Raw genomic sequence first — 23,786 nt, 5'->3', positions numbered from 1 at the left:
AGGTGATATCTCATTGTAGTTTTGATTTGTGTTTCTTTGATGATGAGTTATGATGAGCATCACTTCATGTATCTGTTGGCTATCTGGATGTATTCTTTGGAAAAATGTCTATTCACGTCTTCTGTCCATTTTCTTACTGGATTTTTTTTTGGGGGGTGTTGAGTTTTATAAATTTTTTGTATACTTTAGATACTAACCCTTTATCAGATATGTCATTTGCAACTATCTTCTCCCATTACTTAGGTTGCCTTTTAGTTTTGTTGATTGTTTACTTCACTGTGCAGAAACTTTTTATTTTGATAAAGTCTCAATTGCTTATTTTTGTTTTTGTTTCCCTTGCCTCAGGAGACATATCTAGTATGAAGTTGCTATGGCCAATGTCAAAGAGGTAACTGCCTGTATTCTTCTCTAGGACTTTAGTGGATTCCTGTCTGACATTTTGGTCTTTCATCCATTTTGAATTTATTTTTGTGTATGGTGTAAGAAAGTGGTCCAATTTCATCCTTTTGCATGTTGCTGTCCAGTTTTCCCAACACCATTTCTTGAAGAGACTGTTTCCCATTGGATTTTCTTTCCTGCTTTGTTACAGATTAATTCACCATATCATTATGGGTTCATTTCTGGGTTTCTGTTCTGTTCTTTTGGTCTATGTGTGTACTTTTGTGCTGGTACCAAACTATTTTGATCACTACAGCTTTGTAATGTAACTTGAAGTCCAGAATTGTAACGTCTCCACCTCCGCTTTTCTTTTTCAGGGCTGCTTTGGCTATTTAGAATCTTTTGAGGTTTCATACAAAATTGAGGATTGTTTGTTCTACCTCTGAAAAATGCTGTTGATATTTTGATAGAGTTTGCATGAAATGTACAGATTGCTTTGGGTAATACAGACATTTTAACAATATTTGTTCTTCCAATCAATGAGCTTGGAATATTTTTCCATATCTTTGTGGCCTCTTCAGTTTCTTTCATAAGTGTTCTACAGTTTTCAGAGTACAGATCTTTTAGCTCTTTGATTAGGTTTATTCCTAGGTATCATATGGTTTTTGTTCCTGTTGTAAATGGGATCAATTCCTTGATTTCTCTTTCTGTTGCTTCATTCTTGGTATATGTATAGAAATGCAACAGATTTCTGTATATTGATTTTTCACCCTGTGACTTTACAAAGTGAAACTTTGACTTCCTCCTTGCCGATATGATGGCTTTTATTTCTTTTTGTTGTCTGACTGCTGTGGTGAGGACTTCCAGCATGATGTTCAGTAACAGTGGTGAGAGTGGACATTGTGTCTTTTTCCTGACCTTAGAGAAAACCTTTTAGTTTTGCTCCATTGAGGGTTATATTAGCTGTGGGTTTTTCATATATGGCCTTTATTATGTTGAGTTAAGTCCCTCTAACCCTACTTTGTGGAGGGTTTTAATCATGAACCCATGTTATACTTTGCCAAATGCTTTTTCTGCCTCTATTGAAATGATCATATGGTTCTTTTCCTTTCTTTTCTCAATGTGGTATATCACATTGATTGGTTTGTGAATACTGAACCACCCTTGCAGTCCAGGAATAAATCCCACTTGATCATGGTGAATGATTCATTCAGCATAGTGTTGAATTCAGTTTGCTAGTATTTTATCGAGAATTTTTGCATGTTCATCAAGGATATTGGCCTGTTGTTCTCATTTTTAGTGTAGTCTTTATCTGGTTTTGGAATCAGGCTAATCCTGGCCTCATAGATTGAGTTTGGAAGGTTTCCTTCCATTTCTATTCTTTGGAATAATTGAGAAGAATAGGTATTAACTCTTCTTTAAATGTTTTGTAGAATTTACCTGTGAAGCCATCTGGTACAGGACTTCTGTTTGTTGGTAGATTTTTGATTACTGATTCAATTTCTTTGCTGCTTATTGGTCTGTTCAAGTTTGCTATTTCTTTCTGTTTCAGTTTTGGTAGTTTGTATGTTTCCAGGAATTTATCTTTTTCTTCCAGGTTGTATAATATGTCGGCATATAGTTTTTCATAATATTCTCTTATAATTGCTTATGTTTCTGTGGTTTTGGTTGTTATCTCTCCTTTCTCATTTGTGATTTTATTTATTTGGGTCCTTTGTCTTTTCTTTTTCATAAGTCTGTCTAAGGGTTTATCATTTTTTTCCAAGAACCAGCTCCTGGTTTTATTGATCTGTTCTATTGTGTGTGTGTTGTTGTTGTTGTTGTTTTGTAGTTTCTATATCATTTATTTCTGCTGTAGTCTTTACTATTTCCCTTCTGCTGGCTTTCAGATTCATTTGTTGATCTTTTTCTAACTCCTTTAGGTGTAAGGGTTAGGTTGTTTTTTGAGATATTTCTTGCTTCTTGAGGTAGTTTTGTCTTGCTGTATACTTCCCACTTATGACCACTTATGCTGCATACCAAAAGTTTTGGACCATTATATCTCATTTTGATTTGTTTCCATGTATTATTTTTTATTTTTTCTTTGATTTCCTGGTTGACCCATTCACTGTTGAGTAGCATGTTGTTCAATCTCCATGTATTTGTGGTCTTTCCATTATTTTTCTTTTAGTTGCCTTCAAGTTTCATAGCACTGTGGTCAGAAAATATGCATGGTATGATCTCAACCTTTTTGTACTTGTGGAGACCTAATTTGTGCCTTAATTTGTGAACTATTCTAGAGCATGTCCTATGTGCATTTTTAAAAAAAAAATTTTATTATATTATGTTAATCACCATAGAGTACATCCTTAGTTTTTGAAGTAGTGTTCCATGATTCATTACTTGCACATAACACCCAGTGCACCATGCAATACGTGCCTTCCTTAATACCCATCACTGGCCTATCCCAGTCCCCCCTCCTCCTCCCCTCTGAAGCCCTCAGTTTGTTTCCCACAGTCCATAGTCTGTCATGGTTCATTCCCCCTTCAGTTTACCCCCCCCTTCATTCTTCCCTTCCTTCTCCCACTGCTCTCCCTGCTATTTCTTATGTTCTGTAAATGAGTGAAACCATATGATAACTGTCTTTCTCTGCTTGACTCATCTCATGTGCACTTTAAAAGAATGTGTATTATGCTGCTGTAGGTGGAATGTTCTGAATATATCTAAGTCCGTCGGGTCCAGTGTGTCATTCAAAGCCATTGTTCCCTTGTTGATTTTCTGCCAAAATGATCTGTGCATTGATGTAAGTGGGATGTTAAAGTCCCCTACTATTATTGTATTATTATCAATGAGTTCCTTTATGTTTGTTATTAATTGTTTTATATATTGGCTGCTCCCATGCTAGGGAATAAATATTTACAATTGTTAGATCTTCTTGTTAGATAGTCCCCTTTATTATGATATAATGCCCTTCTTCATCTCTTGTTGTGGTCTTTGGTTTAAAATCTGATTTATCTGATACAAGTATTGCTATTCTGGCTTTCTTTTGACTTCCATTTGCATGATAAGCATTTCTCCTTCCCCCACTTCCAATCTGCAGGTGTCTTTAGGTCTAAAATGAGTCTCTTGCAGACAGCTTATAAATGGGTGTTGGTCTTTTTTTTTTTTAAATCCATTCTGACTCCCTGTGTCTTTTGATTGAAGCATTTCGTCCCTTTACATTTGAGTAATTACTACTATTATTATTACTTTTATTATTTTTATTATTAATTATTTTTAAATATTTTATTTATTTATTTATTTATTTGTCAGAGAGAGAGAGAGCGCGTGAGCACGCACAAGCAGGGGTAGCAGCAGGCAGAGGGAGAAGCAGGCTCTCCACTAAGCAAGGAGCCCAATGCAAGACTTGATCCCAGGACCCTGGGATCATGACCTGAGCCAAAAGCAGATGCTTAACCAACTGAGCCATCCAGGCATCCCAAGAGTAATTATCGATACATATGTATTTAGTGCCATTTTATTACTTCTTTTTTCATTGATTCTGGAGATTTTCTCTGATCCTGTCTTGTCTTTGTTGCTTTTGGTCTTTCCTTTCCACTCAGAGAGTCCCTTTTAACATTCCTTGCCGGGTTGGTTTAGTGGTCATGAACTCCTTTGTTTTTTTGTTTGTCTAGGAAATGTGTTATCTCTCCTATTCTGAATGATAACCTTGCTTGATATTCTTGGCTGCACATTTTTCCCATTAAGCACTTTGAGTGTATCATGCTACCCCCTTTCTGGCTTGCTCCTTTTCTGTTGACAGATGTGTAGCTAGCCTTCTGGGTCTTCCTTTGTAAGTTAGGGGTTTCTTTTGTCTTGCTGCTATTAAGATTTTTCCTTTACTGTTATATTTTGCAAATTTAATTACAATATGTCTTGGTATTGGCTTGCTTTTGTTGATTTTGATGAGTGTTCATTGTGCCTCCTGGATTTGGATGTCTGTTTCCTTCTCCAGATTAGGGAAGTTTTCAGCTATTATTTCCTCAAATAAATTCACTGCCCCCTTTTCTCTTTCTTCTTCTGGAACTCCTATAATATGAGTGTTATTACATTTGATGGAGACACTGAGTTCCCTAAGTCTATTATCATGTTCCATAATTCTTTTTTTCTCTCTTTTGCCCAGCTTCATTATTTCCCATTAATTTATCTTATGTATCACTACTTCGTTTCTTTGCTTCTTCCATCTTTGTGTTCATTCTACCAAGTCTATTTTCATCTCAGTTATTACATTTTTATTTCTAACTGATTGTTTTTAACTTTTTTTTTATCTCTGCAGTAAGGTCCTCCCTGAACTTTTCATTTCTTTTCTTGAGCCTACCAAGTATCCTTATGATGGGTGCTTTAAATTCTCCGTCAGGCATTTTACTTATATCTGTTTTGCTTAGATCTCTGACTATGACCATGTCTTGTTCTTTCATTTGGGATGAATTTCTCTGTCTCTGCATTTTTGTCTAAGTCTCTGTCTTCTTCTCTGTGTTAGAAAAGCCTGTTTTGTTTCCTGTTCCTGAGTGTAATGGCTTTATGAAGAAGAGTCCATACATTGTTTGGGGCCTGGCTCTGCAGGGAGTATCTCTGGTGTGTCTTTTGTGCACTCTGCTGGGGTGCTTTGGCTTCTCTCTCCTTCAGACCAGTCGTCTGTAGAGGCTCTCCTTTCCTGCAGTGGGATGTGTTTGTTCCTTGGCCAGAATGTGGCAAGTTTTAACTAGGTGTGCTCTGCTCTGCTTGTTAAATGAGATCTGATTCTACTTCCATTAGAACAGAAACCCTACAGAACTCTCTGGTTAGGAGATGTGGTGTAGACAGGGTTTTGTGCTGGTTTTCTGGGGAAGAGACCCACCACACTGGGACTGAGGCAAACTTGACAAAGAAGGATGAGAAGGGCAGTGGTGCCAGAGCTCAGAGGTTGGAACTTGGTGTAAGCAGGTTCGGCAGTCAGTGTCAGGGCTGAGCTGCTTTCTGCAGGTGGCTCTGTGTTTATGCTGAGGGACAGGGGAGGAAAATTGCACCAGCCTGCTCCTTTGTCCCAGAGAGGAATCTCTGTGTATATTACTTCTCAAGGATGAGCTCCAAGAAGAGGGAATAATAATATCCCCCCTGTGGGCCCAAGGCATTCTTCAGATCCCCGTTTCCAAGCCATCTGCCCCTGGGTTGTTTGCCTGTTTTCTCTCCAGGAGTAGGGCAGTGCACTCAGGGTTATTCCTGCCAAGCCTGCCAACCTTTAAAATTCCATTCTTTTAGCCCCGCTTGTTGCAAGAACTCATGAAAATCAGGCCTTCTTATTTTTCCAGCCAATGGCTTTGGGGAGGTGTTCTTATGTGTTCCCCTGTGTGCTCCTCTCACTCTTGCCTTTCTCCACGACTGTGGTTCTGTCCTCTCTGCAGTACCTGTGATCTGTTTCTCCCCCAAACCAAGTCTCTGCACTTCCTACCTTCTTTGATGTGGCTTCTTTTCTCCTTTTAGTTGTGGAGTTTGTTCTGTCAGTCTTTGTGTTGATTTCTGGGGTATTTAAATTATTTGAGAGTTATCCAGTTGTGTTCCATGGAAGAGACAAGCCTAGTTTCCTCCTACTATGCTGCCATCTTTGCTCCACACTGTAGCTTATTTATTTTAAAAGTGAAAGTTTGTAACTCTTAATCCACTTCATCTATTTTGCCTGCCCCCGCCTCCACCAAGCTCTCCCCTCTGGCAACCAAATAGTTTCCTATATTTTGTTGTTGTTTGTTTGTTAATTCATTTGTTTCATTGTTTTAATACATTCTACATGTAAGTGAAATCATATGGTATTTATCTTTCTCTGTCTTATTTCAAGATTTCATTATCTTTTTATGGCTGGGTAATATTTCATTGCATATATATGCCCTATCTTCCTTATCTATTCATTTATTGATGGACATTTAGGTTGCTTCCATATCTTGGCTATTGTAAATAATGTTGTAATAAACATAGGGGTGCAGATATCTTTTTGAATTAGTGTTTTTTGTTTTCTTGGAATTACTGGATTTATGATATTTCCATTTTTAGTTTTTTTTTTTTTTTTGTAAATCTCCACATTGTTTTCTACAGTGGCTGCATCAAGTTACATTCCCACTAATATAGTTTGAGAGTTCGTTTTTCTCCACATCCTTGCCAACACTTGTTATTCTTGTCTTTTTGATACTAACCATTCTGACTAGTGTGAGATGATACTCATTGTGGTTTTGATTTGCATTTCCCTGATAATTAATGATGTCGAGCATTTTTTCATGTGTCGGTTGACTGTATGTCTTCTTAAAAAAAAATGTGTACTCAGGTTCTCCACCCAATTTTAATCAGATTATTTGTTTTCTTGGTGTTGAGTTATTTAAGTTCTTTATATATTTTGGATATTAACTCCTTATCAGATCTATCATCTGCAAAGCTAAAGTTTATAACTATCAATCCCCTTCACCTATTTTGCCTGCTCCCCCACATGCCATCCCCTCTGGCAACCAATTATTTTCTTATATTTTTTTTAATTTTTGTTTGTTAATTCATTTGTTTTGGTTCTTTTTTTTATTGGTAGATTCTACATGTAAGTGAAATTATATGGTATTTACCTTTTGTTGTCTTTTCATTTTCTTGGTGGTTTTCTTCACTGTGCAAAAGCTTTTTAGTTTGAGGTAGTCTTGTTTATTTTTTTCTTTTGTTTCCCTTGCATGGTGAGACATATGCAGAAAAATATTGCTAAGGTCAGTGTCCATGAGTTTACTACCTATATTTTCTTTTAGTTTCATGGTTTCAGGTATTACATTTAGGTATTTAATATACTTTGAATTTATTATTGTGTATGTTTAAGAAAGTGGCCTAGTTTCATTCTTTTGAATATAGCTGTCCAGTTTCCCAGAACCATTTATTGAAGATACTGTTTTTTCCTAAAATACACTCTTGCTTCCTTTGTCATAGATTAATTGACTATATAAATGTGGGTTTATTCCTGGGCTCTCAGTTCTGTTCCATTGATCTATGTGTCTATTTTTGTGCCAGTACGATACTGTTTTGATCACTATATATTGTTTTGTAATATAGTTTGAAATCTGGGACGGTGATACCTCCAGGTTTGTTCTCTCTCAAGATCACTTTGGCTATTCAGGGTCTCTTGTGTTTCCATACAAATTTTAGGATTTTTCATACTAGTTCTGAGAAAAATACTATTGGTATATTAATGGGGATTGGATTTAATCTGTAGATTATTTTGGATCATATGAACATTTTAACAACAGTAATTCTTCCAATCCATGAATATGCTATGTTTTTCCATTTATTTGTGTCATGCTCAATTTCTTTTGTCTGTGCTGTACGGTTTTCAGAGTACAGGTCATTTACCTCCTTGGTAAAATGTCTTTTTACGTAACTTTTTGAAGCAATTGCAAATGGGATTGTTTTCTTAATTTTACTTTCTGCTATTTTGTTGTTAGTGTATATAGATGCAGCATAGTTCTGTATATGAATTTTGTGCCTTGCAACTTTGCTGAATTCATTTATTAGTTCTAATAATTTTTGGTGGCATCCTTAGGGTTTTCAGTCTTGCCACCTACAAATAGTGACAATTTTACTAATTTCTTACCAATCTAGATGCCTTTTATTACTTTTTCTTGTTTGCTTTGGCTAGACTTCCAGTACTATGTTGAATAAAACTGGTGAAAGCAGACATCCTTGTGTTGTCCCTCAACTTAGAGAAAAAGATATCAGCTTTTTAGTGTTTTGTATGATGTTAGCAGTGGGATTGCCATATACAGCCTTTATTATTTTGAACTATGTTTCTTCTATACCCACTTTATTAAGAATTGTTATAATAAATGGATGCTGAATTTTGTCAAATGCTCTTTCTACATCTGTTGAGATTATCATATGATCTTTATCTTTCATTTTGTTAATGTGCTGTATCACATTGATTGATCTGCATATATCGAACTATATTTGTATCCCTAGAATAAACCCCACTTGAATATGGTGAAAGATCCTTTTAATGTATTTTTGAAATTGATTTGCTAATATTTTGTTGAGGATTTTTGCATCTGTGCTCATCAAGGATATTGGTCTGTAATTTTCTTTTCTAGTAGTGTCTTCGGTTTTGATAAGAGTTTAATGTTGACCTCATAGGATAAATTAGGAATAATTCTTTTTGTTTTCTATTTTTTGGGGATAGAGTAGGATTGGTAGTAACTCTTCTTTAAATGTTTTGTAGAAGTCACCTGCGAAGCCAACTGGTCCTGGAATTTTGTTTGTTGGGATTCAATTGTATTACTAGAAATCAGTCTTTTCAAATTTTCTATTTCTCCCTGAATCAGTCTAAGAAGATTGTATGTTTCTAGGAATTTATCCATTTCTTCTATCTATGTCCAATCTATTGGCATGTAATTTTTCATGGTAGACTCATAACCCTCTGTGTTTCTGTGATATCAGTTGTAATTTCTCTTCTTTTGTTTCTTTTTTTATTTATTTGAGTTCTTTCTCTTTTTTCTTAATGAGTCTGGGTAAATGCTTATCAATTTTATCTTGTCAAAGAACCAGCCCCTGCTTTCATTGATCTTTTTTTATTTTTTAGACTCTATTTCATGTATTTTTGCTTGGATATTTATTATTTCCCTCCTTCTGTTAGCTTTGGGCTTTGTTTGTTCTTCTTTTTCTAACTCCTTAAGGTGTAAGTTTAGGTTGTTATTTTGCTTGTTTCTTGAAGTTGGGCTTTATTGCTATAAATTTCCTTCTTAGAACTGCTTTTGGATGCTCCCAAAGATTTTGGACCATTGTGTTTTCATTTTCATATGACTCCATGTATTTTTTTAAAATTTCTTCTTTAATTTTTTCCTTGTTTAGTAGCATGTTGTTTGGCCTCCATGTGTTTGTGTTTCCATATTTTTTCTTGTAATTGATTTCTAGTTTCATACTGCTGTGATTGGAAAAGATGCTTGATATGATTTCATTCTCCTTAAACTTACAGAGACTTGTTTTGTGGCCTAAAATGTGATCTGTCCTGTGGAATGCTCCATATGCACTTGAAAGAATGTGTGTTCTCCGGTTTTGGATGGAGTGTTCTGTATATATCTGCTAGGTTCATGTGGTCTAATGTGTCATTCAAAGTCACTGTTGCCTTGTTGATTTTCTTTCTGGATTATCTATCCATTGATGTAAGTGTAGTGTTAAAATCCCCTACTATTATTCTATTACTGTCCATTTCTCCCTTTATGTCTGTTAATATGTTTTATATATTTACTTACTCCAGTGTTGGGTGAATAGATATTTACAATTGTTATATCCTTTTTTTTTTTTGGATTGATTTCTTTATCATTATGTAGCGCCCTTTGGTTGAGTCTTGCTACTGTCTTTGTTTTAAAGTCTATTTTGTCTGATATAAGTATTGCTACTCCAGCTTTTTATCCACAATTTGAATGGCATATCATTTTCTGTCCCATCTTGTTTATTTATTTATTTTTAGAAATGTTATTTATCTACTTGACAGAGAGAAAGAAGAAGCAGGGGGAGTGGCAGGCGAGGGAGAGGGAGAAGCAGGCTCCTCATTGAGCAGGGAGCCCACTGTGGGACTCAATCCCAGGACCCTGGGATCATGACCTGAGTTGAAGGCAGATACTTAACCGACTGAGCCACCCAGGTGCTCCTGTCCCATCCCTTTTAGTCTGTGTTTTAGTTCTGAAATGAGTGTCTCATAGGCAGCACATGGATAGATCAAGTTTTTCTTATCCATTTAGTCAACCTATCTTTTTTTTATTGGAGCATTTGGTCTAATAGTTAAACATTTAAATGTTTATTGATAGTTATGTATTTACTGTCATTTTGTTAATTGTTTTCTTGGTTGTTTATGTAGTTCTCTGTTGTTTTTTTTTTTGTATTCTTGTTCTCTTCTCATGATTTGATGACTTTTTTGTTGTTGTTTTGTTTTGTTTTGTTTTTAGTGTCATGCTTGGATTTCTCTTGTGTGTGTGTGTGTGTGTGTGTGTGTGTGTGTGTGTCTATTATCAGATTTTGGTTTGTGGTTACCATGAGGCTTATATATAGCATCTTAGGAGTTTATATATTGCATCTTATAGCAGTCTATATTAAGTTGATGGTAGCTTAAGTTTGAACACGTTCTAAAAGCAGTCCAATTTTTACTCCCTCCTCCACATTTTATATATGTGATGTCATATTTAATATCTTTTTTTTGTTTTGTATATCCTTTGACTAATTTTTGTAGCTATATCCAATTTTACTACTTTTGTGTTTTAACCTTCATACTAGCTTTAAAAGGGATTGATCTACTTTGTTTATTATATGTTTTTACCATTCAAATTTTCTCCTTTCATAATTTTCTTACTTCTGGTTATGGCCTTTTCTTTTCCACCTAAAGAAGTCTCTTCAACATTTCTTGTAAGATGAGTTTTGGGGTAATAAACTCCTTTAACTTTTTTTGTCTGGGACACTCTTTATATCTCCTTCAATTCTGAATGTTATCCCTGCTGGATAGAGTATTCTTGGCTATGTTCTTCTTTTTTTCCTTTCAGCCCTTTGAATATATCATGCCACTTTCTTGTAGCTTGTAGAATTTCTGCTAAGGAATCAGGTGATAGTTTTATGGGGTTTCCCTTTTATATAACTATGCTTTTCTGTTGGTGCTTTTAAGATTCTATCTTTAGTTTTTGACAGTTTAATTATTATACAGCTTGATATGGACCTCCAAAGGTTTTTATGTTTGTGGCTCTCTGTAATTTCTGGACCTGGATATCTGTTTCTTTCCCCAGATTAGGGAAGTTTCAGCTATTATTTCTTCAAATAAGTTTTCTGTCCCCTTCTTTCTCTCTTCTCCCTCTGGCATTCCTATAATATGAATGCTATTATGCTTGATATTATTGTAGAGGTATCTTAAGTTATCCTCATTTCTTTTATTCTTTTGTTTTCTGCTGTTCAAGTTGGTTGCTTTCCATTACCGTGTGTTCCAGATCACTCATTTGTTCTTCTGCATCCTCTAATCTGCTATTGATTTCTTCTAATATATTTTCCATTTCAGTTGTTGTATTCTTCAGCTTTGGTTATTTTTTTAATTTTTCTATCTCTTTGTTGAAGTTCTTACTGAGTACATTCACTTTTCTCTTAAGTCATTTGAGCATATTTATGACCATTACTTTGTTTATTAGGCAGATTGCTTATCTCTATTTTGTTTAGCTCTTTTTCTGTGCTTTGGTCTTATTCTTTCCTTTGGAATATATTCCTCTGTCTTTTCATTTTGCCTGACTCTCTGTGTTTGTTTCTATGTATTAGGTGGGTCAACCACATCTCTTGGTCTCGAAAGCAATGGTCTTATTTAGAAGGCATTCTGTGGTGCTTTGTAGCACCATCTCCCCAGTCACCAGAACCAGGTGCTCCCAGGGTATCCTCTGTGTGGGTTATATGTGGGGTTTTTTTTTGGGGGGGGAGCTGGGTTGCAACTACTATAGGCATGGTGGTAGGTGGGGCTGGCCCTCAGCCCAGCTGGCTGCAATGTATATCTGCAACTGCTATGGGTGCACTGGTAGGGAGGGCTTGTCCTGTGTGCAGCTAGATGGGAAGCTACTGCAGCTTTTATGGGCATGCTGTTAAGCAGGGCCAAACCTCACCTTGGCTGTCTACAATGATCTGCTGTCACTCTGTGGGTGCAAGATGAGGAGGGTCTGCCTCCAACACAGTTGGCCCAAAGGCCTGGTTGCAGCTACTGTGTGTGTTCTGATGGGCAGGGTTTACTCCTGGCATGGCTAGCTTAGAGGCCTGGCTGAAGCTACTGCAGGGATGCTAGTGTGTGCCACTAGTACCACTTCCTTGGGACAGGAGTTACTTTGGATAGGCACCTGTTCTAGTCAAGGCTACTTGCTGTGTGTGGCAGAGTGGAAGTCACTTTGGTTGGGGGGACACTTGTTCTGATTGAAGCTGCCTGCCAGTTATGGAAAGGTGGGAATCACTTTGGAGGTGTGCCTGCCAGGTTGGCAGGTTGGGTGGAGCAGGTCTACAGGGTAACTTTAAGACAGGGCAAGCTATGCTAGCAAGTTAGATGGAGCGTGTCAGAACTGTCTCCCACAAGTTTCTGACTATCTGCGTTGAGGGAAGGCAAGAAAAATGGTGCCTGACAGCATTTCTCTACTTGGAGAAAGTTTCTGCAGATCCCTGTCCATCTGGCATGTATTGTAAATTAATTGTAAAATTAGTCAATAAATCTCTTTCATATATTACCCAGGCTCTTTTCAAATTCCCGCTTCTGTGCTGGGTCTAGGGCTAAGTTATAAACCATCCTGGCTCTTTAAGGACAGAGACATGGTTTTCTATAAACCTTGGGTTCTCTTGATGTTAAGTCCTGCTGATTTTCAAAGCCAAGCATTATGGGGACTAGTCTTTCCAGTGCAGGACCTCAGGGCTAGGGATGCCCAGTGTGGAACTTGATCCCCTCACTCCTTTGTGTCTGTGATGTCCCTCCTGCTTGTCAGTCACTACACCAGGAGTTTGGTTCCTGACCATTTCTCTTCCCCTCCCACCCTTTTGGATATGACATTTTCTTAAATATTTTATCTGTGGAAACTCCGTTTTGCCAGTCTTCAGGTCATTTTAACAGTAAGTTGCAATACATGTTGTTGCCTCAGTATATTATGGGAGGAGATGAGTTTCAGGATCCTTCTGTTCTGCCGTCTTCCCTTCCTAATCTGTTAAAGCCTTTTTTTCCCCCCTGAACAACCAGTAATCTTTTTAGACATTAGACATGAAGCTATAGAGGTATATGTCCTTACAGATGTATATCTTTTCATATATTTATGTGAAGAATGTAAACACAAAATTGTTTTGCAATTTGTACCCAGGTCACTATGCATATATATTTAGCTTTTATGTAGCTAGAAAATATGAATATTAATTACACAGAATTTTAAATGTTTTTTAAAATAAGGTCAATGTTCAATTGCTTTGTATCTTAAGAAAGTCATATGATAGGCTGTTGTTATAATTTCTTGTTTCATATTTCCACCTAAGTGATGGAGGACAATTATATCTCTGAAATGACAGATAAAAGGTGTGTGCAATACATTTCAGTAATTATAGCCCCGTAAAGAAATAATGAATATCCTTTCATAGTATTAGAATAGGCAAATATGTGTTACTCAATTTTATACTTAGAAGATGGCGAAATTTATTTTTTGCAATATCTGCAAATTCTGGCTAATAAACTATAAAATAAGGTAATTAGAGCTGCTTTTTGTAAAGATGAGCATCATTCAATGCAAATGACAGATTGAAATGACAACTGAAAACAGATTTACAATAGCAACTCTTACACATGTTCAAATTTCATTAAGCTCAAAGTGCCAATTCATTTTTGTATATTTAATCAAGCTTCTTCCAAATAACTGCTTAATCAGTTAGTTTTTAGTAGAATAATTCACCTAGTTATATATATCCTTTTATTTTAAATACAATTTACATTAAAAAATTATGCAGAGGCATCCATACACATGGATGTCATCCCCTCAGAATTTTCAAAGATCAGACTCTCATCAGATAGAAGAGAGTCATAGCATCTGTATTCCTTTGGCCATGATAATAGAATAATGTATATTTTTTTCATTTGAGGTTTGTATACAAATGATGTAGGAGTGGCTTGGTATGTGTTAAAATAACTATTACTTGTAGGAATAAGTAGTTGGTTATATATGTTAACTATTAACAAAAATAGCTTTTACACAATACATTATAGATTACCATGTATTTTAATGAAGGTAACTAATTATATGAAGAAAAATAGAGAAAAGATTTTATAGCCCCATTTTTTGGATGAAGAAACTGAGTCCAAAAGACCAACTATCTCTGCTAAGGTGACAAAACTAGTAAGTAGTGAAGCTGAATATAAACAGATATTTCCTGATTCTTAACATAATGTTCCTATTCTACTGCTCCTAAAGGCCACCTGAACTTCTGCTTACAGCCATGATGAAGTAACAAGAACAAGATTTACCCTCTTATCTTAAATATCTAAAAACAAACAAAAAAGTAAAAATATATATGAAACTATGGACTTCAGATATTCAGCAAAAGACAGCACAAGACCATGATTATTGAGAGAAGGGAAACAAGATAAACCCTATTAGTGTCTCAAATTACTGTCTGAAAAAAGTATCCAGATCACAACCAAAGGAAAGTGAAACCAAACAGACTGGAATTCTCTCTGAGTTGAAGATGCAGAGTTCAGAAAGGGTAGGGTGGCTAGAATTTGAGGGACAATACTGGAGAGGAGAAAGCTCGCAGAGAGATGAAAGCTGCACATTGAGAAAGCTATGGAGATTTATAGAGGGACCCCTCAAGCCTTTAGCTAAATACTAATCAGCTCCAGTGTGTGAAAAAATTACCAAGGACAAGGAAAGAACCATTAGAAAGAATCAGGCAAACAATCCTCATAGCTCAAATAGGACCCACAATTGTTTACATTCCCAACAGCCAGACCGGAAAACCTCATATTTTATGACTCATCTAGGATGCCTGATCCTTTCTTTTTTTTTTTTAAGATTTTATTTATTTATTTATTTGACAGAGATAGAGACAGCCAGCGAGAGAGGGAACACAAGCAGGGGGAGTGGGAGAGGAAGAAGCAGACCCATAGCAGAGGAGCCTGATGTGGGGCTCGATCCCACAACGCTGGGATCACGCCCTGAGCCGAAGGCAGACGCTTAACCGCTGTGCCACCCAGGCACCCCTGCCTGATCTTTTCTACACACAGATTTATTTGATATAGCACCAAAACAACAATCTTTAATAGAGAAAACAGTGATAAGTTGGACTTTATCAAAATTAAAACCTTTTCTGTGAAATACACTTATTTTTTTAATTTTTTTGAAATACACTTTAATAAAATAAAATGGACAAGCTACTAACAGGGAGAAAATACTTGCAAATCATATTTCTGATAAAGGACTTGTATCCAGAATATGTAATGAGCCCTAAAAACTCAATAAAATTAAAAGAAATAAAATCCAATTAAAAAACTTGAAAAATATTTGGACACTTCTATAAAGTAGGTAGATAGATGGCTAAAAAACATACTAGAAAATGCTTAATGTCATTACTAGGGATATACAAATTAAAACCACAATAATAACATATAATTATAAACCTATTAGGATGGCTAATTTTTATTTGTTTTTAATTTTTTAAGTTTTCATTTAAATTCCAGTTAGTTAACATAACAGTGTAATATTAGTTTTAGGTGTACAATTTATTGATTCAACACATACAACACCCAGTGCTCATCACAAGTGCACTCCTTAATCCCCATAACCTATTTAACCCCTCCCCCCACCCACCTCCCTTCAGGTAACCATCAGTTTGTTCTCTATAGTTAAGAGTCTGTTTCTTGATTTGCTTCCCTTTCTCTCTCTCTCTCTCTTTTTGTTCATTTGTTTAGTTTCTTAAATTCCACATATGAGTGAAATCATACGGTATTTGTGTTTCTCTGACAGACTTATTTCACTCAAATAATACTCTAGCTCCATTCATGTCATTGTAAATGGCAAGAATTCTTTTTTATGGCTGAGTAATATTCCATTGAATATATATACCACTTATTTTTTATGCATCCATCAGTTGATGGACACTTGGGCTGTTTCCACAATTTGGCTATTGTAGATAATGCTGCTATAAACATTGGGGTGTATGTATCCATTTGAATTAGTATTTTTGTATTCTTTGAGTAAATAGTAGTGAAACTGCTGGATCATAGTGTAGTTGTATTACATTTTTAAAAATATCTGATAAGTGGGAGACCTGAGTGGCTCAGTTGGTTAAGTGTCCAGCTCTTGATTTTAGCTCAGATCATGATCTCAAGGTTGTGAGATGGAGCTGTGCATCAGGCTCTGTGCTGAGTGTGGAGTCTGCTTAAGATTCTCTTTCTCCATCTTTCTCCTCCCTCCCCCCTTCTCTCCCTCTCTAAAAAATAAAAAAACAATATCTGATAATAATAAATGCTGGTGAGAAAGTAAAAAAAAACTTAAACTTTTATAGAATATTGGCAAGAAAGCAATTTTTTACAGTCACTTTTGAAAACTGTTTAGTAATTTCGTATAAAGTTAAACATACACTTACCACATGAAATCCCACTCCTAAGTATTTACTCCAGATAAATGAAAAGACATTTGCAGGCAGAAACCTGCACACAGATTTTTTTTTTCTTATCAACTTTATTCACAGTAGCCAAGAACTTGGAAATTTCAGATGTCCTCCAATGGATAAACTATGGTACAGTCTATGCAATGGAATATTACTCTGCAATAGAAAGGAGAAAACTACTCATACAGACAACACAGAAAAAAATCTCAAATGCATTATGCTAAGTGGAAGATGTTAGTCTAAGAGGAATAGATACTCTTTTATTCCATTTACATAACTTTCTTCAAAAGTCAAAATTATAGAACCACATTAGTTGTTGCCCAGGGCTGGGATGGCTAGAAGAGTTAATTATAAAGAAGCAGCATAAGGGAATTTTTTTGGAGTGATGGATCTGTTTTGTATCTTGGTTGTGGTGGTGGTTTCATTAATATATATTTTGTCCTAACTCATAAAACCGTATACCAAAAAGAGTGAAATTAACTATATATAAATTAAAAAGTGAACAATAATAATGGATAAAAAGGGCAATGCTAATAGAGGTATATTGGTCAAATTAAAGATGTTCAAAATGTTTTATTAACCCAGGTGCAACTCTTTGTAAACCAAAAAAAAAAAAATCAGTGGTGTACCTTAAATTGAAACTTTCAATATTGGAAAGAATGTGCTATATTTGATCTGGTGATGATTTTATGGACTCAGCCCATTGTTAGAATCAGTTTTCCAAGAATGAACACTTAGGAGTAAAATTTTTTTGGTATTTTTCAAATGATTTAACCAGTTAAGACATTATTAGGGCACTACTAGATCTGGGTTTATGTATGACATCAGGTGCATAAGAACAATGGTATGTAGAAACTTATCTGAAATGTTCCCATGTGAAAATATGACCTAAGCTATGTGATACTGCTAAGGGGAAGTCATTCTTAGAAGCTTCATTTTTCAAGTACTTCTGAGGCAATAAATTTATAACATTTTACTCATTGCTCTGCTTGTTTGAATAGAACAAACTGAGCATAATCCTTTCAGTGGCTCAGGATCTTTATTAAAACACTGAATCCTAAAGCTGAGAGCAACCTGAGAAATCCCATATCTGAATATGATAGATAAAGTGAAGAGCCTAGTCATACTTACAGATGTGTTACAACTATAGCATGCTTTACAATTTAAGACAATGAGCTCACATATCCTAAATTATTTGTAAAAACCCAGACTGGTAGGTAGAACATGTCATATATCTTAGCATTTTACAAGTTAGGAAATAGAGGCTCATAAAAATTAAGTGACTTACACACTAGTCCACAGTGGAGCTAAGTGTAGCACACAGGTCATCTTATTCCTATAGGCTGTCATGTGCTAAGTGAGTGGCACATTGCCAAGAATATTAAATTAGTAAATCTTGGGGTAAGGCTAAATGACTTATTTCAGTATTCAATTCCTTAATTCAGTTACCCTCCATACCTCAACCCAACAAACTTCAATTTCCATTAAACCAATGGCTTGCCATTTTATTTCCACAGAAATAAGAACCCAACTTTTAAAATGAAGGTTTTTACAATTCTCTTCCTGGTTTTGTGCAAATGATTAGTAACTTTGTCTATGCAGTCATTCAATATCTTGCCACTTAATAGACTAGGGTAGGTAGAGATAATGACAAGTTATCTTGCTTATAAGGTTTTATCTAGTTGTGATAAAGAATAAATGTCCTATCATTTGAAAGAAAAAAAAACATTAGATCTCTTGAGCAAGCTGACCTTCCTGCTATTGCTATGAATTTTAAAAAAAACTAAAAAGGTCACAGCATTGTCTACTGTCAGAACGTAGACTCCAGAAATCAGTTTAGTATTCAGCATCTATATTTGGCTATTGATATCAGTGAGGAAGAACCTGTTGTGCTTTTTAATGCTTATATCACACTTGAGTACATGTAACTGTTGTAGCTAGCCAATAGGTAAACATTCGTATATTTTACAGCAGGTATCATCACACATGAGGATCACTCATATCTTGTCCTCTAGGATTTTTTATTTTTGTAGTTACAGACATGCAGAGAAGGATCAGAGCCATTACCCTCATTATACATTAGTGAAATTGAAGTTTATGGCCCTCCTCAGAACTCATTCCAAAAATCCTTGCTTCTAAGCTCACACCAGATGACCTATTTTAGGTTTTGTCCTCTGCCTCCCAGCTCCTCTCTCTCTCTTTTTATGTTTTAATTTTTATTTTTGTAAACAAGAAAGCAAAGCATCTTGTCATGAATTTCTTAGACATTTGAAATCTTTCCTCTATGAGTTGCTGATATAAGATCTCTGCCCTTTTTTTCTATTCCCAGCTCCTCTCTTGACTGTAGCTGAATTATTTAGGGAAAAGAATCCCGAATTGCTCTGAAAGGTGACAGCCATGATAGTAAATGTTGCTTTGATGGATACCATCACTACCCTCTGCCCCAACCATTCTTGAAAGTTTGGTCACACTCCAGAATGAGACCCCTTCAGAAAGTTAGTAGAGTTATTTGGTTCCTGAAAGTTTCAGGGAGAAACTCTACTCATATTTCCTGTGTCCTCTCCCACATCTGATTTTCTCTAATTGGATTTCTTAGCATTAGATAGGAAGATGTTTGTGTGGGCAAGAAAAAAAGTCAGGTGTACAAAAGGCAATAGATGGCTGTATGGCTGTCTTTACTTTATTGTTTAACATATTCAGAGAAAGGAACATTATTTTTATTTCCATGTCAGTGTACTTGGTTGTTTCCATACCCAGTATACTAGAATGATTTGTGTTTGGTTTGGCTTATAGTGTTTCTGTTGTTGCTGTTTTCCTAATTTTAAAAGGACGATTTCCTTAGAAAGTGTTTTCTTTCTGTCAACTTTTAGGAATAACAATTTCAGTATGAACACTTTTAATAAGAACCAAAAGGTGCCTTAATCTAATTACAAGGGTTCTTTTTTTATAAAATGCCCTACTAGAATTCGTTTCTAAGAAAAAAAGAGTTTGACCTGCTTTTTAGTCTGAGTTTCAGAGGTTGTTTTCTCTTAATATTAAATACCTTGTGTATTGGCAGAAAGGATAAAGTGAATTTTTAAATTCCTCTTGTATAATTATGTTGCTGCCAATTTAATTAAAAGTATGTAGTTTTTACATGGTTTACTTTTAGTAAAATGCAAATGATTTTGAACTTTGATTTATATACTATATTTATTAAAAATATTTTTTTGGTTAGTATTGCTTAAAGCAGAGATATTTTGAATCATCAACACTTCCTGTTTATTTTTAAGCTTTTTTTTAAAAAAGATTTTATTTATTTATTTGACAGAGATAGAGGCAGCCAGCGAGAGAGGGAACACAAGCAGGGGGAGTGGGAGAGGAAGAAGCAGGCTCCCAGCAGAGAAGCCCGATGTGGGGCTCGATCCCAGAATGCTGGGATCACGCCCTAAGCCGAAAGCAGATGCTTAACGACTGCGCCACCCAGGCGCCCCTATTTTTAAGCTTTTTAAGAGAGGTTTTGATTTAATATATATAAAGAACCCCTTTATTTAAGAAAGGAAAAATAAAAGCACCTCTTTGTTTCAGACCACAGTTTCTGGCTTTTAGACGTATGCCAGATGCCTTGTTTGAGAAAGAACAGCGAGTGTTCTTGTTGATAACTGACCACGAATGTATGGCTACCACCATCTCTGGCTTTACTAGCCATAAATACTTATTTCAGTGAAAGAACCTTTATTTCCCAATGTACTGACACTAACCAGATAGGGTTTTCCTCTCTCTCTCTCTTTTTGTCCTTAAAGTTGTTACTTTTTCTGAACAAATTTAGTAAGTGTTTGCATTATATATAATTTTCAGTTAGAACCTGTTTCCCTTTGGCACACAAATTATTGCCCATTACTGGGAATTAGTTCAATTAAATAAATCTTGCAGCTTTGAAGCACTGAAAATGTATCAAAAAATGGAAGCATGCAAATTCTGCATACACCCAATTCTTACTCCAATTTTCAGAGTATCTTCTTTTATTTTTAGATGAATCTACGTTCTGTATTTACTGTAGAACAACAAAGGATTTTACAGCGTTATTATGAAAATGGAATGACAAATCAAAGTAAAAATTGCTTTCAGCTCATATTACAGTGTGCACAGGAGACTAAGCTGGACTTCAGTGTAGTCAGGGTAAGTATTGAGGTTGTAATTCTTGGATTTATAGCTTTTTATAAGTGATAATTGCTTAATATGAGAAAAACCATCAGAGTATGAAGTCACTAACTTTATAGTTTCATTTCCCTGATATAAAAATACTACTTTAAAAAAATAATAAATAGAGCTAATCATTTAGTATGTATTCGTTTCTGTAAATACCTTGAAAACACTAAAACTTTTGCATTGTAAACATAGCTTTAAAAAATCCCAATCCTTTGAACTAATGACTACTTTTAAGATTAGTTGCTTATCCTGTGCCTTCTTTAAACCCAGGTTTAATCTATAGATAATGCTCCAAAATGATATCAGTAACACAGGCATTTACCAAGGGACTATTGTGTACCTAGCATATTTTCTTTGTATATTTGAATTTTTTAATCAGGTATTTTTGACTTCAGTATTTTTTTCTTTTTTGGGGAAAGCTGGCCTTTTTTATGAATACCGACCCCTTTTCCAAGTAAAATGCATGTATTTTAATGGGTTAGTTACTAAGAAACAAGAAATCCCACTGGTGGAAATTTTCCTTTATCACAACCATAGTTATTCAGCTGTAAAAATCAGAGCCCTTAAACTTCTGTGAAAGGCAATGAGAAGGTGATAGAGCGGAGACAAGAGATAAATCTAACAGAATTAGTTACAAATCTTATTGATTGCCTAAATCCTTTCATGTTTGTCTGAACATGGTACAAATACTCCTGGCTTGAAAACTTACGGATTCAAAAATTGGTAACTTTCTCATCCTTGTCATTCATTAGGCTAATTTGTCAAAGAGAAAAGACATCTGTTTTTAGGTTTATGTTTCTTTTGGAGGAAATTTCAAAAGACCCTAAATATAAAAATTCTCTCGATAAACATAATTCTTTGGAAAATCTATTCCTTAAAGACTAAAGGATATATTCACCTTTGAACAGGGAATTATGACACCAATTCTAGGGGGTAAATATCACAGGATATCTGTTTTTTTATGTGCTGAGTGCAACCATTATATTCAGATTCGTGTAGGAACTAGAAATATCTTCTATTTATAGATATAAACTCCCTATTTGAATTTACAGCTCAATTTTCTTCTTTACTATGAACCCTAGACTAAAGTTTTTTGGGGTTTCTTTTTGTTTTTTGTATCAGATTAAGTAAAATTGTGCATAAAATAAGAGAATTGTGTTTTAAGGTCAAAGGTTGTCCTTTTAGTAAATTCAAAAATGTTTAATTTCCTTAGAAAAATAAATGTGTAGTATTTCAAATTGATGATATTGCATTTTATAAGTACAAACTCATTTTTTTGGAGTAACTTTTTTTATCCTTTTCTTTTTTCTTCTTTTTTTCCTTTTGTTTTATCATTACTTAAAAGTGAAAAGCCTTCTCAGACAGCTGCTTATGGACTATGTGATCTTTCATATTTCCAATTTGTTACTGCAATTTCCCCCCAATAACTTACTTATTGTACTTGAATATTGACAGTGCTGAAATACAAAGATTTATATTTATGCTCCAAATGGTATGAAATCTAAAACAAACAATTAGAAAGAGAGAAATAAATTCCTAGATTGTAAGCTTACAAGTAAAATGTTATTTAAGTTTTAAGGAATTGTGTAAAACAGATGCATTCTCTCTGTTCTAAAAGAGTGTAAATTGTACAGAATTTCAGTCTTCTTAATCTAAATTCCAGCACAATTTTGGTTGCTTTCTCCAGTCTGAGAAGGGAGTTGTTTATAGACTCATCATTCTATAACTTCCCCTGCCTTCAATATTTTGCTAGGTCTATATGTTCTACTTGAAAGAGAACTTTCTTTATTATTTAAATATAGTGTTTGTTGTGTTTTTCCTCAGAACTCAAATCCCATGGTACTAAGAACTTGATCCCAATGTAAAATGAACTTAAAAGGCTAAAACATCCATGCAAAAATAGAGTAAAGGAACAGAGAATCAAAGAAGGAGGTATAGAAAAGAAAACAGGTTTGGAGGCAGTGGATTTCATTTTATCTTAGCCAAAAGGCTGAGAAGCAATGGAGACTGAATTTCAAATAGAGAACTGAAAGAGAATTTTATGAACTGGTGACCTAATGTCTTTCTTTCTTTTTTATATAGTATTGCTTTGTTAGCTATAGACCCCAAATTCTCATCATATCAATTTTGTTTGACCCATTTTCTCTCTCAACCAATGAGACATTTGGAATAAGAATCATTTATATCCTATAAGCATGGGTAATTTTTGGATCTTGTAACTGAATAGCTTTAAGTAAAATTTAATTCAGTTATAGGGAATGCTCAGGTAATAAATTTTCTTTATTTTCAGAATTTTAAAAATATTTTTTAAGGTTACACTTTCTCACTTTAACTTCAATGGAAAATACTGAAAATCATTGAACCCATACTTTTTGACTCAGAGTTTCATTATGAAAATGAATTATTGCATTGTGCTATAAAATAATAATGCTTATAACATGGTAAGCTATATGGGGTGAGTTTCTCCTTCACTAAAGAACTCCAAAATATTTATTTCTCACATTAATTCTCTAATGTTTTTCCTTTTCCTTTTTAGCGAGCAAAATTTCATGGATATTCTGTTTTGGTGCTATCAAATTGGCTCCAATAGCAATCTCTGTCACCAATGCTCTATTTATTTTGTTATTTCCTTTTTTTTAAGGTTTTATTTATTTATTTGACAGAGATAGAGACAGCCAGCGAGAAAGGAAACACAGGCAGGGGGAGTGGGAGAGGAAGAAGCAGGCTCATAGCAGAAGAGCCTGATGTGGGGCTTGATACCATAACGGCGGGATCATGCCCTGAGCCGAAGGCAGACGCTTAACCGCTGTGCCACCCAGGCGCCCCTATTTTGTTATTTCTAATTGTTATAGATTAGAATACCAGATTTGGTGAAATCATATGTAAAATAAGATAAAGTGTGTTTTAAGGTCAAGGGTTGTGCTTTTTAGTAAGATACCTGTATCCTGTGATTTCTATGTTGGCTGTGTTCTGGACGAGTGAGATTGTTAGATAGCTGAGCTTCATATACACATGATATTCTCCTGCATTTTACTTTTTTATGAATATGTAATGTAAATATCTGAAAACTATATAAGTAACTA

The 23,786-nt window shown here is 35.0% G+C and overlaps 1 protein-coding gene across 2 annotated transcripts in view; it reads left to right on the top strand.

Moving 5' to 3' along the window:
• The window catches only part of HDX (highly divergent homeobox), a 206,956-nt gene that overhangs the window by 12,194 nt on the left and 170,976 nt on the right, over positions 1-23,786 (top strand). For both annotated transcript variants that reach the window (XM_026480141.4, XM_057312795.1), the window contains exon 2: positions 20,527-20,673. In XM_026480141.4, the coding sequence (XP_026335926.1) occupies positions 20,527-20,673 (147 nt within the window). The remainder of the gene's footprint in view (positions 1-20,526; positions 20,674-23,786) is intronic.

The sequence above is a fragment of the Ursus arctos genome, chromosome X (assembly GCF_023065955.2).
Source record: "Ursus arctos isolate Adak ecotype North America chromosome X, UrsArc2.0, whole genome shotgun sequence".
NCBI classification, from domain to species: domain Eukaryota; kingdom Metazoa; phylum Chordata; class Mammalia; order Carnivora; family Ursidae; genus Ursus; species Ursus arctos.
The sequence above is the reverse complement of the archived record's forward strand: the minus strand, read 5'-3'. Positions and strand labels throughout refer to the sequence as shown.